General features: G+C 36.0%; 1 protein-coding gene across 1 annotated transcript in view; it reads right to left on the minus strand.

Annotated features, from left to right (window-relative positions):
* LOC137241836 (uncharacterized) overlaps positions 1-16,569 on the minus strand; it is a 514,945-nt gene that overhangs the window by 457,499 nt on the left and 40,877 nt on the right. Inside the window, exon 2 of the mRNA XM_067769217.1 lies at positions 9,581-9,718. Within this exon, the coding sequence (XP_067625318.1) occupies positions 9,581-9,718 (138 nt within the window). The remainder of the gene's footprint in view (positions 1-9,580; positions 9,719-16,569) is intronic.

Genomic DNA, 16,569 nt, shown 5'->3' on the forward strand with positions numbered 1-16,569 from the left:
AGTTGCACATAATATTAAGAATACAAATTAGTTACATTTTTGTACACAGGTAGTTCAAATTAATTTTTTTGTTGTTATTTAATAATATTTTATTTTATTTTAATTTTTAATTTGAAATAATGGAACAAACACATTTTGCCTAATTAGTCTCATTTGGGTTGTTAGTAAACATCAACAAATTGAGCTATTGAAATTGAGCCTTGGATATATTACAAACAATTACAGCAGTTTTTTTTTTAAAAATATATGTGTATTTAAGATGATAAAAAAAGAAAATTGTAGCATTGCTTCAATTATTAATAACTAGCTTAAGTTTGAGTCCAGCGAATTAAAACGCAGTGTCTGGGCTGGCTAGGCCATGTTATGCGAATGAAAGATGACTCTCCGGCTAAGAAAGTGTTTCTATCGGAACCTACCTAGGGAAGCAGAGGAAGAGGGTGGCCCCTACTCCGTTGGAAGGACCAGGTGGAAGACGATTTAAACTCCCTTGGTGTGTTCAATTGGCGCCAGTTTGTAGAGAGAAACCACGCTTTTATGGGCGGCCATAACCTTTTGAGCGGTTAAGCGCCAATAGTAAATAAGCAAGCTTAAGTTTGACGAGGTCGATTTTAGTAGTAAATTTTATATAGAGGCTGGACGACATATTCATTGTAAGCAGTTATTTTTTATACCCAGCTGGATATAGAATTCATTTAACCAAGCCACGCCCGTAAAATCAATAGATCAATTTTCTCAGTCTGGAGAGCGTGAAAAATGTTCCAAGTTTTCTAAACTAAATATACAAGACTAAGAGAACGGGCCATGTACCCAAGTAATATCTTTGCGATCGGAGAAAACTGTTACCCTTAAGGAAAAAATCAACATATGTAATTATCTACAAACCGAAAATCATGCGAAATATGGTTAGAATAGTCAACGAATCATCCCTATGGAGATTATTGATGAAAAGTATAGAATCTGTGACTTTATTCCTTCGTTCTGGAAGCGGATGAACACGAGAGGCCACTTAACGTGACGATAGAAATATAATACTCCAGCGGGTAAGGGGCTTAGAAAATACCCGCAGCAGGTATGACTGTCGCAAGAGGCGACTAAAATACTAAACTGATTCAAGGGGTTTTGTAGCACAATCTCTTCATTTGGTTGCCAGCACAATATATAGCTTCTCCAGTCCAATTTTCAACCTCACCTACCTATGGCGAATGCTGTTTGTTAACAGCCTAGGACCTGTGGACCCCGAGTTCCTCATGGTTATATGTGGTGGGTGGGCGGTATGGCCTAGAGGGTTTCTTGTGGTCAAAATAATACTCGCGTAATCTAATTATTCGAATAACTAAAAGGGCCCTTAAGTAAAAATTAACAAAATCGGGTGAGGACCACGTACACTTAAACAATTTTTTTAAGGTCTATTTTAAATAAACTCGACGAAAAAAATCACGCTCTAAAAGTCGCTCCTCATATCTGTCCAGGTGTATGGATCAGAACCATGTACGGTGTCGAGAGAAGATGAGACGGCGCCAGAAGTGTTCAAGAGAAAAGTTCTTCGGAAGATTTATGGTATTGTCCGTGACGCCGACGGTAATTACGGCGTTACTTCCAACGAAGCGGCCAAAATATTTAGCATAGGCGGCTAAGTGACAACTGCTGATGATTGTACATGAAAAATTCGAAATTCTTACGATATATGTTTAACCAAATTGAATTAATACTTCATGTCAGTGAAATGGTAAAGCAGATATCGAGTATTGAAGAATACTTTTGAAAATGGGCGTGGCACCACCACTTTTAAGTGCATTTCTCTACAAAACTGTTAGTGCCGCAAATAGAACAAACATCGACTTATCCTAATCCAATTAGGTGAGAATTGGTTTTATGGCAGTTAGTGTATTTTGTGAAAAAAGGATTGAACCACCCTTATTTTTTTGACCTCCAGCCACACGTCTGCCCTTGTGTGCGTCAGTGAACATGATCATTTCAGACAAAATTTAGATACGTTCGCCAAATAAATTACACGAGCCCTTTTTGTTTTGTTTATTTTCCGATACAGTGGATTATTTGTATATTGGACGATTTTCCGTCATCCCTTAACAAATTTGGTTTCGAGTCAAACCGGTTTCGGCGTTGTGCCATCATCAGCGTCGATTTTCTGTTGTTGTCGCTGGTCTTGTATTTATAATTTGTAGGTAATGTGTATATGTATGTGCTATTTGTTCACTCAGACCCGGGGGTAGTTTTTACTGAACGATTTGTGTGGCTGAATCAGGTAGAAGTCAGTAATTTTAATAATGTAAAATAATATGTATGTAGGTAATTTTTCACCAATTTGTAGGAACTGTTTAAAAGTAGCAGGAAACAGATTGGAAGCGAATCTCGACGGCCCATCAACAAGTTCCGGATTGATGTTTTTCGAACTTAGTATTTATTACGTGTTTAACAAAATATTTTTAGGAGATAATCCGCTATAATTTATTATTCATACTAATTGATTGAAGCCCGTATTGAATATCTAAATCTGTTTATTTGGCAACCGATTGCTATTGTTTATTTATTTAAGCTTCACAATAAAATTTTTCCAATCACCAAACCTTCATTTAGTTAAATCCGTCAATTGACCATAGCTAGGCATTATTTATGACAACTATTTATGTATGTATGTTAAGATTTATATGCACAGTTATATGTGTGAAACAAACTAAAATAGTAAATGTCATTTATTGATTGAATATAAACCCAGTGGCAAGGGAAATTTAACAACGCAGTGAAAAGCAAAATAATAATAATATTTATTTAGTATTGAAATTATTACATTTCTTACAGACTAGTTACAGGTAAAGATAGACTACCAACTAATTTAACAGGTTTGCTCTTTGCCCTCTTCGCTAATGACTTGCCACAGACAATATTATATTCCCATACTATAATGTATGCGGATGATGTAAAACTTTGCTACACTTACTGTCCTACCGATTTGAGTTCCTTGGATCTTCTTCAGGCCGACTTGGACTCGTTCCAATGTTGGTGCACAACAAATTTAATAGCTTTAAATTTCTCTAAATGTAAGCATATGACATTTCACCGAGTGAAGCCAGCATTGAAACCTTATGTAATAGATGGTACGCCTTTGGAGCGTATATCCATTGCAAATGATCTAGGTGTCCTTTTTGATCCGAAATTGAATTTTGACATGCATATGTCATGTATTGCCAACAAAGCGTTGGGTTTACTTGGATTTGTTAAAAGATGGGCTAAAGAGTTCGATGATTCGTACCTCACTAAGGTTCTTTACACATCGCTGGTTCGTCCAATACTCGAGTATTGCTCATGAGTTTAGTCCCCTGTTTCTCAAAAGCATATAAAGCGTCTTGAGTCAGTTCAAAAGCAATTTTTGATATTTGCACTGCGCGGCCTTAATTCGGACTCAAGTCTCCACCTTCCTACATACAGAAGTAGACTTCTTTTTATTAACTTGCCCACTCTGGAAAATCGGAGAATATTACTGGGGTTATTGTTCATCCATAAGCTCATTATTGGAGAAATTGATTCTGCGGACCTTCTCAGCCGCTTGTTTTTTGCGGTTCCCCCTAGAGTATCCAGACACTACGTTCCTTTCTATTTACCCCTTTGTCGACGAAACTTTGCTAAAAATAATCCTCTTCTTATCTGGTGCGCGCACTACAATGACTTGTATAGCTGTATCAGTCTTGAATGTACTTTTGCCACTATACGTAATGCAATAGTTGCCTATCTAATTTAAGAGATACAAGCTAATTTAATTCGCCGGCATTTTATTTCTTCCATAAAAAAAAGGAACTATCTCATTTAAGGATGGAGGAACATTTATCAACATGTATCATTAAGAAGGAACAAGACAGTATTGTGTTGATTGGAATCTGGTGCATTCCAACAACGTAAAAATATATTTTTTGATGAGTCACTGACCGGAATCGTATGCATTCCTGCAGTATAATCTTATGGGTCAGGCATCGAGCTGATTGGAATCCGGTGCATTCCAACAACACAGGTCATGTTACCTTTTTATGCCGTGTGATGGCGTATCTTCATTACACTACTCTTAGCACTGCCGGATTCCCATGACATGCTGATTGGAATCTTGTTGCATTCCAACAGGAAGATTGGAATCCACTGTATTCCGAAATCATGCTGAGCGGAATCTGATGCATTCCGCCAGTATAAGATCTCAGTATAATATCTTATTTCTGCTCATATTTCTTATTATTATTATATTCCGAAATTAAAGAGTATTGTTCATTAATATATATTTGTTTGTAATATAACATTGTTGAAATCTCGATATATCTTAAATTTTATCTTTTGAGTTGTATATTTATATATCTTTTCTATTATGCAGTCGACCATAGTTTGTCGTCGACTTTAAATAATAAATAAATAAAAATAAATAAATAAATTTTAAATATTTTTTCACAGTAGACAAGTCCAAAACTGAAGAATTTTGGAGCAATTTTAACTCTTTTAGAGCTCTAACAACAGGAGCATTGGCCGCATAATTGGTCTTCGCCAGCCCACCATAAAATGTGCCATGATTCCTTAAACAAATATTAGGAATGAATAAGAAAGAATATACGTTCAAGTAAAAAGGGGCAGTCAACCACCCCAGATATTAAATTAAAAATGAAAGTGAGAGATAGGAAAGTTCTCCTACAATATAATGTCTTGAGATCAATAAGCATACATCTAGATTCATAAGCCGGAACAGGAGGATCAAAATGAAGGGGACGCAGAGCGTACTTTATAAAGACTTTCTGAACTCTCTCCAAACGACTTATATGACAGGAATAATACGGACGCCAAATAATAACAGCATATTGAAGTCTCGAGTGCAACAGTGAGGTAAAGAGAGTTTTTAAGGTATACGGAACCGAGAAATCTAAGCTGAAACGTCTGACAAAAGCCAGCATTGAGTAAGATTTAGCTATAATATAATTAAATTGGCTTTGAGATGTGAATTTCGAGTCAAAGGCCACCCCAAGATCAGTGATTTTGGAAACAATGCTTAGTTGTGAGTCTGCAATATAATACGAAGTAGGGATAGGGAAGCGGGATTTGGAATAGGAGACACGGGAGCATTTTTTAATATTTAAGGGAAGCATCTTTTTCTGGCACCAAGCTACAATATTGTCTAGATCACTCTGAAGTTTCAACGAGTCAACGTAATATTACTAAAAATCTTTATGTCATCAGCATACAAGAGACATTTTGAAAATTTAAAACAACTAGTAATATCGTTGATGAAAATCACAAAAAGAATAGGACCTAAAATGCTTCCCTGAGGAACGCCTGAAGAAGCAATGAAAGAGTACGACGACACCCCGTCAACTGCAACTGAACAAGATCGATTTGAGAGATACGATTTGATCCAGCTTAACCTTCATGTGCCCGGGATATAAAACTTACGTACACGGTCGGAAGTCTACATTTGTAGCAAGCATGTAACTGTATGTAAAACCACGATAATGTTTAGAAAATAGACTTTTATGGTGATTATTTGACATGTACGTGTGTACCAACGTTTTTATTTAAAAATATTGAATTCAGGTAATAATTTTAAGTCAAAAAATGTATTAGTTTTCAGGAATTGAACAGCATTTTCCCAAAGTATATATTCGGCATGAGCATCGCACAGAGCTTTTTTACAACAACTACGATTTCCCATTTCACAGTGCTGACAACGTGCAGGATAAGCTGGTTGTTTGTCGCTGGAAATATCAGGTAAAATGGATGAATCACCTTTAGAAGTGGCAGCAAGGGATCCATCTAGAGGGTTATATGGATTGTTTTTCGAGTAAATGATGAATTATGCAAGTGCAGTTATATCTAGCATGTTATAAAACATGGCCAAGGGCCAACGCAAAGTTTTGCGCTTCGTTGAATATGCAGAAAGCATTTTATCCATTACGTCGACGCCTAATTTGTTGTGACTTGCTTTTCTTTTCAACTACAATTGAATCTGTCAAAGGTGTAATGGCAAGTATTATGACTGCTCTGCCTCTTTTTGGGACATAAGATACCAAAGAAAACTTGCCATCGAGAAACCCGAAAAGGGTAGAATCTTCTGCTCGATTGCGGTCAGCCTTCATTTCATTTGGTACAAAAGTCTTATTTTGGCAAACAGTACCAAGAAGAGCAAGACCTTTTTACATTAAATACTTGCCCACGTTTAGCGATGTGAGAAAATTGTCACGAACTATAGTCCTTCCGGTGTTCTCCCAATGGCATACTAACCTTGACACAACACCTTCTCCTACGTTGGTTGCTCGACTAGCATTTGAGTTCTTTCCCGTATATATCTCACTTTTGAGTGGATAGAACGATTTAGTATCACACGCAAACCATACCTTTATGCCATACTTGGCAGACTTAGAGGGTATGTACTGGGTAAACCTAGTTCTGCCGCGATAAGCAAATAGTTGCCCATCCACAGTTATTTCTCCAGACGGTTGGTAAGGTTTGCGTTCATTTGCATCTACAATGCAGATATTGGAGCAGCCTTATCGCCTTCTAGTCTAGCTGCTCTTGTAAGCTCGCTAAATCGAAAAATTTCTTTGAAACGTGACTTGGGCCTTGTTGCACGGTTATAGCAAACGCTGTATAGGCTCCATAGCATATCCAGATCTTCGCCATTCGATTTATTTACACCAGCTAGTAACAAAAGGCCTATAAATGCTCTTTTTCATTTGTGGTGTAGTTTTTTTCAGTCCAAGTCTTATAGGCTTTTCGAGCTTTTTCATTCGTATCTATAAGTATTTGTTGAAGCATTGATGGAGTGAATATCAACTCAAAGACGTCAGACTTACTTAGACCGCGGGTAGCCCGAGTTGGGCCCACACCATTGCTCCGAAATACATTATGGTCACTTACGCGAACAGATTGACTAGGCAACTTCATAAGCCTTGCAATTTGATCTTTAGCGATCAACGCATTATGTCGTTGCGTATTGGGTGGTTTTCCTGAATCAAAATCATCCTCGAAATCTGCTTCGTATATTGCGCCCTCTTCCTGCTCATCATCATGTCATCTTCTTCAATAACTAATTCACTTTCATCGTCAGATTCTTCAGTATTGATACAAATCAGACCACCTGCGCCAATATCGTTTGGGTTGGAACTCGTACGATCGCCGGTATTCTAATCATAAATTGCAAAATCGCGTTAAAATTTTCCATGCATGTACACATGCGTACACACAAACGTATTTGGGTAAGGCAAGCGTAGTGGCAGTTGCAAAAAATCATGTTGCGACAAGCTGAATTCAATTATATAATGACATTTTGCATACATTGTATATGGTGACTACAAATGTAGACTACCGGCTGCAAGATGATGTTTTTTTCAAATAGGGCCTGGGGGTCAGGCAAATAATAGTTCGAGTGATATTATGCTCTTAATCGACTTAGAATTGATATTTAGGGAGCTACTGAAAACCTCGGGCATCCTTGTTTCGAAACTTTTTGTTTTATTTGACTTTTTTCCCCAAATTGCTACAAATGTAGACTACCGGGCACATGAAGGTTAAAAACCTTGAGTGGAAGCCAAACCACCGTAACTTCGATAATAAGATACGATGATTAACTTTATACAACGCTTTCGAAAAATCAGTATACGCGGTGTCAACTTGGGCCCGGTTACTAAAAGCTTCAATGCAGTATTCGGAGAAAACTGCTAAATTAGAGGTAGTTGATCTCCTCGACATGAAACCATGCTAATAAGTTCACAAAGATTACATTTTTTTTTCATATTTCATAACTGGAATTTGCTAACTGGTACTGATCCCTTTGTGACTAAGATTAATACAGTTCCCAAGAATTAAGGTTAAAATAAAATGTTATTATTAGTAAACAATAAAATAGGCCTAATATTCCGCCCTATTCGCTATTGAAAGGAACATGTAAAAATGTAAATGTTCTTATATGAACGGCGATATATCTGTAGCAACAAGCAAAATACAATTTTGGAGTTTTTAAGATACCGTTTTGAAAGTTTAAATTGTTGAATGCAACCAGTTTTATGTGCATACAATTTTGATTTTTTCCCTCAATTTATTGTACGAGTTTTTTTGGAAAAAAATTTATTTGATTGTAGAACTGATGTCTGTGACAATCCAAGGAGAGCAATCATAACACGTTAGAAACGCGGTAGGAAGAAGGGAGCCTCGAGAGCGGTAAATAGGGGTAGGACGAAGATGCAATAGCAAAGGTGTACGAAAAAAATTAAGGGCGGGGGATAAATACATTTATGAGTCTGCGGGTCAAACAAATAAACCACCAACAAAGAAAAGATAATTCGAGTGGAGTCCCTCTGACTCTTGAGTAGAGTTTGCCCGTTTTGGCGCTGATAAAAAATACTGCCATGCATAGAACAATTTCTAGGTACGCGGCATGAGACTAAAACTAACATCATAATCAGTTTGCATACCTCAATGAGTTTGCCACTACAAAAGAAGCAAAGATGTTAATAATTGCATATTACAAAAGTTGCTTTTCAAGATTCAGATTCAGGCGAAAACCAAAGCCGCTGATGAAGAGTAATGAAGACTGCTTAGCAGTTCGTTAAAATGCAGTTTTTAGCTAGCGAAACTTTTGGAAAGAGAGATGCGCTGAGATGTGTATGGAATCTTGTGGAGAAAATATATAATTAAAGTTTTGTGGGGTTAAAACAAGCATTTTCTTGGCAGAAAGTTCTAGTACCAGAGTAATGCGGATTAAATCGGTAAAGGGCTGCACAAATCCGCTGCAGTATTTGCTTAGCCTACGGGAAGTGTTTTGTGTTTTATGGCAAAAACAACAACAACAGCAGCAACAACAAAAAACAACAGCAATCACAATAAAAGCAACAAAAATAGCAACAAAAACATTGTACGTTTCGCACTCTTGAGGAGCGCTTTGTTCGTTTTCATTCCAAAAGCGGAATGAATCATCCTTCTCCAACTTTTTTACTCAAATAACTTTAGCGATTTGGGCCAAATGGAAATGAGACAGTGCTCTAAAATTTCCCTACAGCGAATCAAACTAGTACCAAATTAGCACAGACCTATCTGTTTAAGAGACGGTACTCATTCTAAGTAATTCTCGCCCGTCGCAGTGCTTTCAACGGATACTTTAACCATTGTGATGTGCTACGAAATGGCAATTGTCGCCCTTTGCAAACATTTTGAACGCGTTCTGAACTAGTTCAGTCAAAGATGGCTCTAAAATAGTAGCTGCATTTGATTAATAAATTTAACTTTATATAGCTGGAATTCAGTCGTAGTTGGTGTAGGTGCAACCGATTGCAGCAGTTCGGTGGTAGTCAGTAAATCTTTTGTGCGAAACTGGTGATTTGCGTAGCTGAGTTCCATTTTGTTCGAAAATTTGTATTTATCTAGTAGATTTAACTGCAACAAAAATTCTACAGAATGCAAATATTTAATTGAAAATTAAATTTTTACTGATTTAAATAAACATATTTCGCAATCCATATAAGAGCACATACTCAAATATACAAATTTATATGCAGATATGGAATATTGCTTACTTATCTAAATACAATTCTACAAACCTACACACCTCGTAATTGATATCCGAATTTGCTCTTTTATATGAATTTTTCGGTATATCATATTGTACAATTTCACCATCCATATTTGCGCTACTGACACCATAACCGGTGAATGCGGTTTGTTGTGTGGATTTTGCCAATGAAACCTGCAAAAAAAGAAAATTTGCAAAACAAATTGAAAATATGAAGCATATTTGTAATAATAATAATAAATTTAAAATTATTATGAAAACGCAGAGCATTAATGTAAATAAGTGTGTAAGTAGGAGAGGGAATGTGATATGTAAATATTTGTAATACACAGATGAAGTAAAAACAAATTCATGTCACAAATGCATAATATTTGAGTACACATGTACTTATGCCAGAAGCACTTCATTAATAAGCATTGGAATTTTATTTAACATAAATGTTGTTATTTTAATTAATATATTATAAGCTCTTATTTAGTTTCACTTGGCTGTTGTTTCTAATCAAATCTTGCAATTTAAATTTGATACACTTTCCGGTGTCCGCTTGAGCTGAAATTTTGCACGCTTGTATAACTCCCATGACAATGCAATATTTATTTGCGCGAATTCGAGAAATTAATCGATAACAGAGTTATCGGTAAAGATTTATGCTCACCTTGGCATAAAAGCCTAAGTTGTTTCTGTATATGAGAACGTAGAAGTTAGGCTGTTATCGCTAAACGTTGCACAATTTTCTGCGCACTTGATTTTGTTCCACAGATTTTTGGCGATGGAATTTTAGCTAAGCGAAATTTGGAATTTTATTTTAAAACAGAGCAGAGATCCGCAATGAGTAGTTTTAACTGAACGCGGCATAGGCAAATTCACAATAAAATATGATTTTATGTTGGTTAACACTGTTTGACACAATTTTATATGTGCTCTCTGTCAAAAATTCTTCAACTAAGTTAGTCACATTTTATTTCGATTATGAATATGCCCTAATATATTTGGATCATGATATAAAAAAATTAACTAATAAGTAAAAAATAAAATTAAAGAAAACAAAAACTTTTTAAAAAAAAAAAACTTCTTCGTCTGCGACAAAAAATTCCATATTGTACATAATTATATATTCTTAACATTAAAACTTTCACGTAAATTACACTGGTTTTCGGCCAAAATGCACCAGAGACGCCATTGTGAAATTCCTATGCAAAATCACCCTGTGATTTCGAAAATCAAGGATCTTTTTAGATCTATGGTAACGTTTTTGAGATATTTACGAATATCGGTTTTTTCACAAAAAAAAAAAAAAAAAAAGTGGGTCCGCTTAATCATATTTATCTCAAGAACGAATTGAGCAATTCCAAAACGGTTTGAAGCCTGTAAAAGCTAATCAAATTTTCTATCAACTTTTCTATAACTTTTGTATTACTCCATCGATTTTGTTGAATGGAAGCTTATTTTTTTGCAATTAAACAGAGCTTAGAGAGAAAAAAACAAATCTGCAAAAAAATTAAAAGTTTTCGAGATCCTTCCTCCCAAAATACAATTTTTTTTATATTTTTACAAAAAAATGGAAAAAATCCGTAATGATTGTTCGTTATCTTTGAATATGCAGGGCCTAGCATAAAGTGTTGTAACCACGGTTTATAGCAAATTTTATTACCTTTTAAAAGCTTAAAACCGTTTTGGAAGTTCTTAATTTATTCTTGAGATATATGATTAAGTGGACCCATTTTTTTTTTTTTTTTTGCAAAAAACCATTATTGTAAATATCTCAAATACGTTACCATAGAATTAAAAATAGCGTTAATTTTGGAAATCAGGGGGTGATTTTACGTAGGAATTTCATAATGGCGTCTCTGGTGCAGAAAAAAATTGGAATTTGTGACCCAGTGTTAAAAAATCTTACAGTTTATATCACAGTCCTAATTGTTCTATAAAAGCGTGTTACATTGTGATAGCAAGAAAAGAAGGTCCTAAATGTTCTTAATTATACCACCAAAATTTAACCTGGTTTTATTAGAACAATTAGGACTGCGATATATACCGTAAGGTTTAATAATTTAGGTGTAAAGTTTTAATGTTAAAAATATATAATTATGTACAATATGGAATTTTTTGTCGCAGACGAAGAAACCTTTATTATAGTTCAAGGTTACAGTGAACTTATAAAGTGTTATATTTCTTTACAGTAAATTTATTTTTTACTTTTTAGTTAATTTTATTAACCAATAATAAAAGCTTATTAAAAAATTTTTTTTTTTTTTTAAATTTTTTTATTCTTTGGAAATAATTGAATAAAATCCGTAAAAGTGAAATAATTATTATTTTAGGAATATGAATATTTTTATTTTAATTCAATGGAATAACAGTTGCGGAGTAGGTTAGGGTGAATTCAGTGGCGTAGTGAGGGGGCATGGGGGTTATCTTGCCCCGGGCGCTACTCACAGGGGGCGCCAAATGTTCCACAAAGAAGAACTTCCTGGATTATTTGTACTTTTATTATAAGTGATTTCTGGAAAAAAATTTTGATATTAAATACAATAATTAAAAAAAATGTTTCATTACGTGGCGCAGAGTCGGGTAAAGTCTTTGGAAGGATTATGTATTGAGGAAGTTGATGATAACAAATTGTCAGGAAAGGGTTCTTGTAATAATGAGACACTAAATGAACTAAATAGAGTGGGTAATAACAGGAAGTTAAATAAGGACTAAAAACTTGAAAACAAAATAATTATAAAAAATTTGTAAGTTAAACGGTTTTATTGAAAACGATACTTACATGAAGTTATAATAATACTAAAAGCTATAAAATAATTAAGTGGGTTCTAGGTACTAGCCATCACACTCCTCATCAGTTTAGGGCGTTAATCAGACAATTAAATAAAAGCATTGAGCGCGTGAAATTTCTACAAGTGTTAGGTGAAGCATAATCTGATTAAGGTTCAGTTGATCGTACGGATGCATATATGAAAATATCATTTATGAGGGCGTAACCGGTTGACTATTAATAGAATTTTCACGCATCCAACGCTTTTTTTTAATTGTTTGATCAACGCCCTAAATTGATATAGTAGAACACTTAGAACAGTTGGCAGAGGACAATAACACCACAAGTGATACCAGAAGCGAAGCTGAAGTTCTGCTGAAAAATATACTAAATTTTAGTTTCATAACATTAGTTCATTTCTGGTGTGAAATCTTAATCATTGGTGGTGTGCAGCTCAGATTACAAAATCCGGAAAGAATTTTAGAGAATCGTATCATGATCTTAAATCATTTGCGACGGAATTATCCGAAAGTTTAGACACTCTCTTTGAAGAAGCAATAGAAAAAGCGAAGTCTCTTTGTGAAATATGGGATACTGATATAGTAAACCGTGTAAGAAGGCGCTAAAAAATGCCCGGAAAATTGGATAGAGATGTTGGTCTTTCCGCAGAATGTGAAATTTCTCGCGTTATGAAAAGTGTTCTAGATCGTTTCCAACAAGAAATACGTACAGGATTTACACGACTAAATTACTTTTATTTTAAATTTGGGTTTCTCTTGTATATGGGAAATTTGTTGAACAAGGATAATAATGACTTAGGAAGAAATTGTCAGTACTTGGGTGGATTTTATAATACAGATTTCGATGGAACAGAACTTTTTATCGAAATATGTGACTGCAAAATATTACTTCGCAATAGAAAAAAAAATTTATTTAAAACTAAGTTGAAATTAGTTACTTTAATAACCTCGTATGGAGAAGATGTTTTTCCAAACTTGCGATTGGCACTTCAAATACTCTTGACTATCTCAGTATCAATTGAGGGGGGCACCAAAAACAAAAATTTTCCCCGGGCGCAAGAAAACCTCACTACGCCACTGGTTGAATGGTAGCTACCGCGGAAGCAGAAAGTTAGTAGTAGAGATGAAAATGCAATGTGATGCCAAAGTTAAAAAAACCCAAATAGCTTAAGAAAAGAACGGCTCTCGATAAATCGTTCGGAGGTCCACGCGAGGCAAGAGTACAATATTTTTGCCTAGCCCTTGAAAAAGCTGCACAGTTAGGGATAAAATTCGAGGTTTTGTTAGGATGGATTCCGGGACATTAGGAACATGCAGGTAATAAGCAACAGGCTACCCAGCAAAGGACTATGCTGCGCGCCATTCAGCGGCTGCGACCGCTCACAAGATGTTATCATAGTCCTTCAACGGGAGTGTAAGGGAACTAGCAGTTTAACAGGATTGGACGATAAGGAAGTTGGTGTAAGAGACATAGGTTCTACATTACAAATGAAGAGATGGTTGGTGTCATGGAGACAGGGTGATTCGTGTCTCCCTTGGTAATGTGCTTTATTCTTCTGCAAGATTAGGGTTATATATTTCGATAACGGGGCGGCTCACCGGGCGCATCGTGGCCAAGACATTTACCGATTTTCTGCGGACTTGGTTTAAAGATTCTTTATGCCCGACTGGATCAATCGGCTGCATTGGTAGGTAACGGATCTTATCAAAACGCTTATGTGGATGCTCTTTTAACCCACAGGAAGGGGGGGTATATAAAGCAGTTATTTCCTAGGGTATCCTGATTTGTGATCATCAAACAAAAACTATTTGTTCACACTTCATTGTGTTATTTAGTGTTGAGCTATTTGGCTTTGCTTTGTTTATGACATTCGGTGGTCATAAAAAGATATCCCGTAGTAGTTCTGAGTACAGCATTCTTTACACCAGAGATTTTATGGGGACTGGCAAGGGCACGTACTAGGTAAACCATAAGTACTTTGAAAATAAAACAGTTCAGACAACACTGTAGTGAATGTTAAAATAAAAGACGAGCCAAATTTTTATGCAATCAGCAACGAGAGTATCAGCAAACTCGTTATTGTAAGCGGAGAGCACCTTCGAAATCTCACTGCATAATATACTGGACACTACCGTCTACAATATCACCTTAGTATGTAAAAGCTATCCACTATTTAAATCTATCACCTTTGTCGGCTGGAAGATGAAACACCGGTTCACATATTCTCCGAACGCGCCGCTCTGGTAGCTCATCTCCTATATAGGTGGCGTGCCTCTTAATCCTTCTGATATGGAGTAAAAAGTCTGAAAAGCCTCTACGTACAATAATAATGTGACGAATATTACCATCTGTAAGATTATTCAATAGAAGCACAACAACATTAAAGCAAGCTACATAAACACATTAATCATCATATACACACATATATACAAGCAGCAGAGAGATACTCACAAACGCATGTTACCATCAACGAAGTAGTACTCACATAAACACACGCATATGGTTACACACTACAAATACACGCGAGTATGGCTGGTGAAAAGGAAGAGGATTCTAGAAGAAGAAACGTCTAGACATTTGGGCAGAGAGTATAAAAGCAGCACAAGCAGAATAGTCCGTAATCAGTTTGATTTAAGCACGCTGTCAGTTGCGAAGTGAAGTTTAATTGCGAAATACTCTTAAAGTAGTCTAATAAAGACCATTTTGTAATACAGATTATTGGAGTAATTTATTCACCAGTTTAGCGATTTGAACGTTAGCAGAAGGTTGCAAATAAGCGGAGTTTCTCTAAATTCGTTACAATAAGTTAAAAGGTCAAGCACAATAGATCTAGAAAAGGTCGCAGTAAATCGAGGCCATAAATATTAATTCCGTTTTCTTTCTGCCTACATCTAGTTATGAACGATTCTGTTTCACCGATGTGGATTAAAATATCAGCGCAACAGTTACCCGGAGTGCCACAATAGTGAGGTGCTCAGATGATCCTCGTCTGAAAAAAAGTCGATGAAAGCGCAGGTGAGGTGAGGCAATACCAGAATACCCCCGATTGCACCGCAGTTTACCTCATCGCTTTGATAGCTTGAATATCTATAGGATTTTTAATTATCTAATCGCAACAAGACTGATTTGCATTCTATCTATCTCTTAAAAGTGGAAACTTCCGCTTGTAGGAGCGAGCTCATAACAGAAGACCACAAAGCCCTGCAAATTCAACCTGTGTGTGAAACATTTAAAATGTCTATCCGGCACTGTCCATTGTATCGACATTAACACTTTGGTAATACTCGCTGTACTAGAACGCTCTATTAGACAATCAACATAAAGAGCATGCACGATTTGGCTTCTATCTCATCCATTGCCAAGGCTTCTGAATGATGTATTTTATATCTCCTCATTAAAAGAACCAGTTTTCCTAGCCAGAGTTGACCGTCAGTCCAGAATACTCAGCTCATATAGCCAATATATCCCGACAGCCACTGGCTTTTAACTCTATTGGAAGCTAGAAAAAGGGAGAGTACCTTTTGGCTGGGACTCTACTCATCTCACCGCATACCCGACCTAATACTTAAGGAGGAATGACGAAAGACTATTCGACTTCTTATCCTTTTGACATAAGAGCTTTGCTCCACGAAATAGGTGCGATCATGCACAAATTGTCATTGATATACCCCTATAAGAGTTCTGTTCGCTCGAAGCCTTCGTTGGTACATGACAGCTTCTACCGATCTTCATAAGACAAGAAGCTTTAACTATGTTCTAACACTTCGGTAGTTTCAAGCAATTAGTGCAAGAGATGACCAACCAAGTACAGAAAATAAACATACAGCTACATTTGTATAATGCCATATGATTCCAAAAACTTTTAGGTTTTAAAAAAAATGGTATAGAACAAAGAAGTTGGCTTTTCTACAGGGGGATGAGATACGCCTTCACAATCAACAATTGAAGGAAGATTTATTCTAGCCATTTTTTGTGTTCATCGAACACCCCAGAGGATTAAGGTTTCTTGATAACATAGCCTCGGCAGGCTGAATAGGCACTCAGTTCTCTACAAACCAATGCAAGATTATTCTTATTTCAGATTAGGGAATCTCCAAACAATATTACAGGGCTCCTAGTCTGACCGCAGGCTGTTTCTCTTGGTTTAAGTTTTAAGTTTCCATAAATACCTTCTTGGGCTGCTTATCTCAGTATCTAGGTAAAGTAAAAGAAAGATCGTTATTTATTGCTCTTCCTTTAAGCTCTG

The sequence above is a fragment of the Eurosta solidaginis genome, chromosome 2 (genome assembly GCF_040869045.1).
Source record: "Eurosta solidaginis isolate ZX-2024a chromosome 2, ASM4086904v1, whole genome shotgun sequence".
NCBI lineage: Eukaryota > Metazoa > Arthropoda > Insecta > Diptera > Tephritidae > Eurosta > Eurosta solidaginis.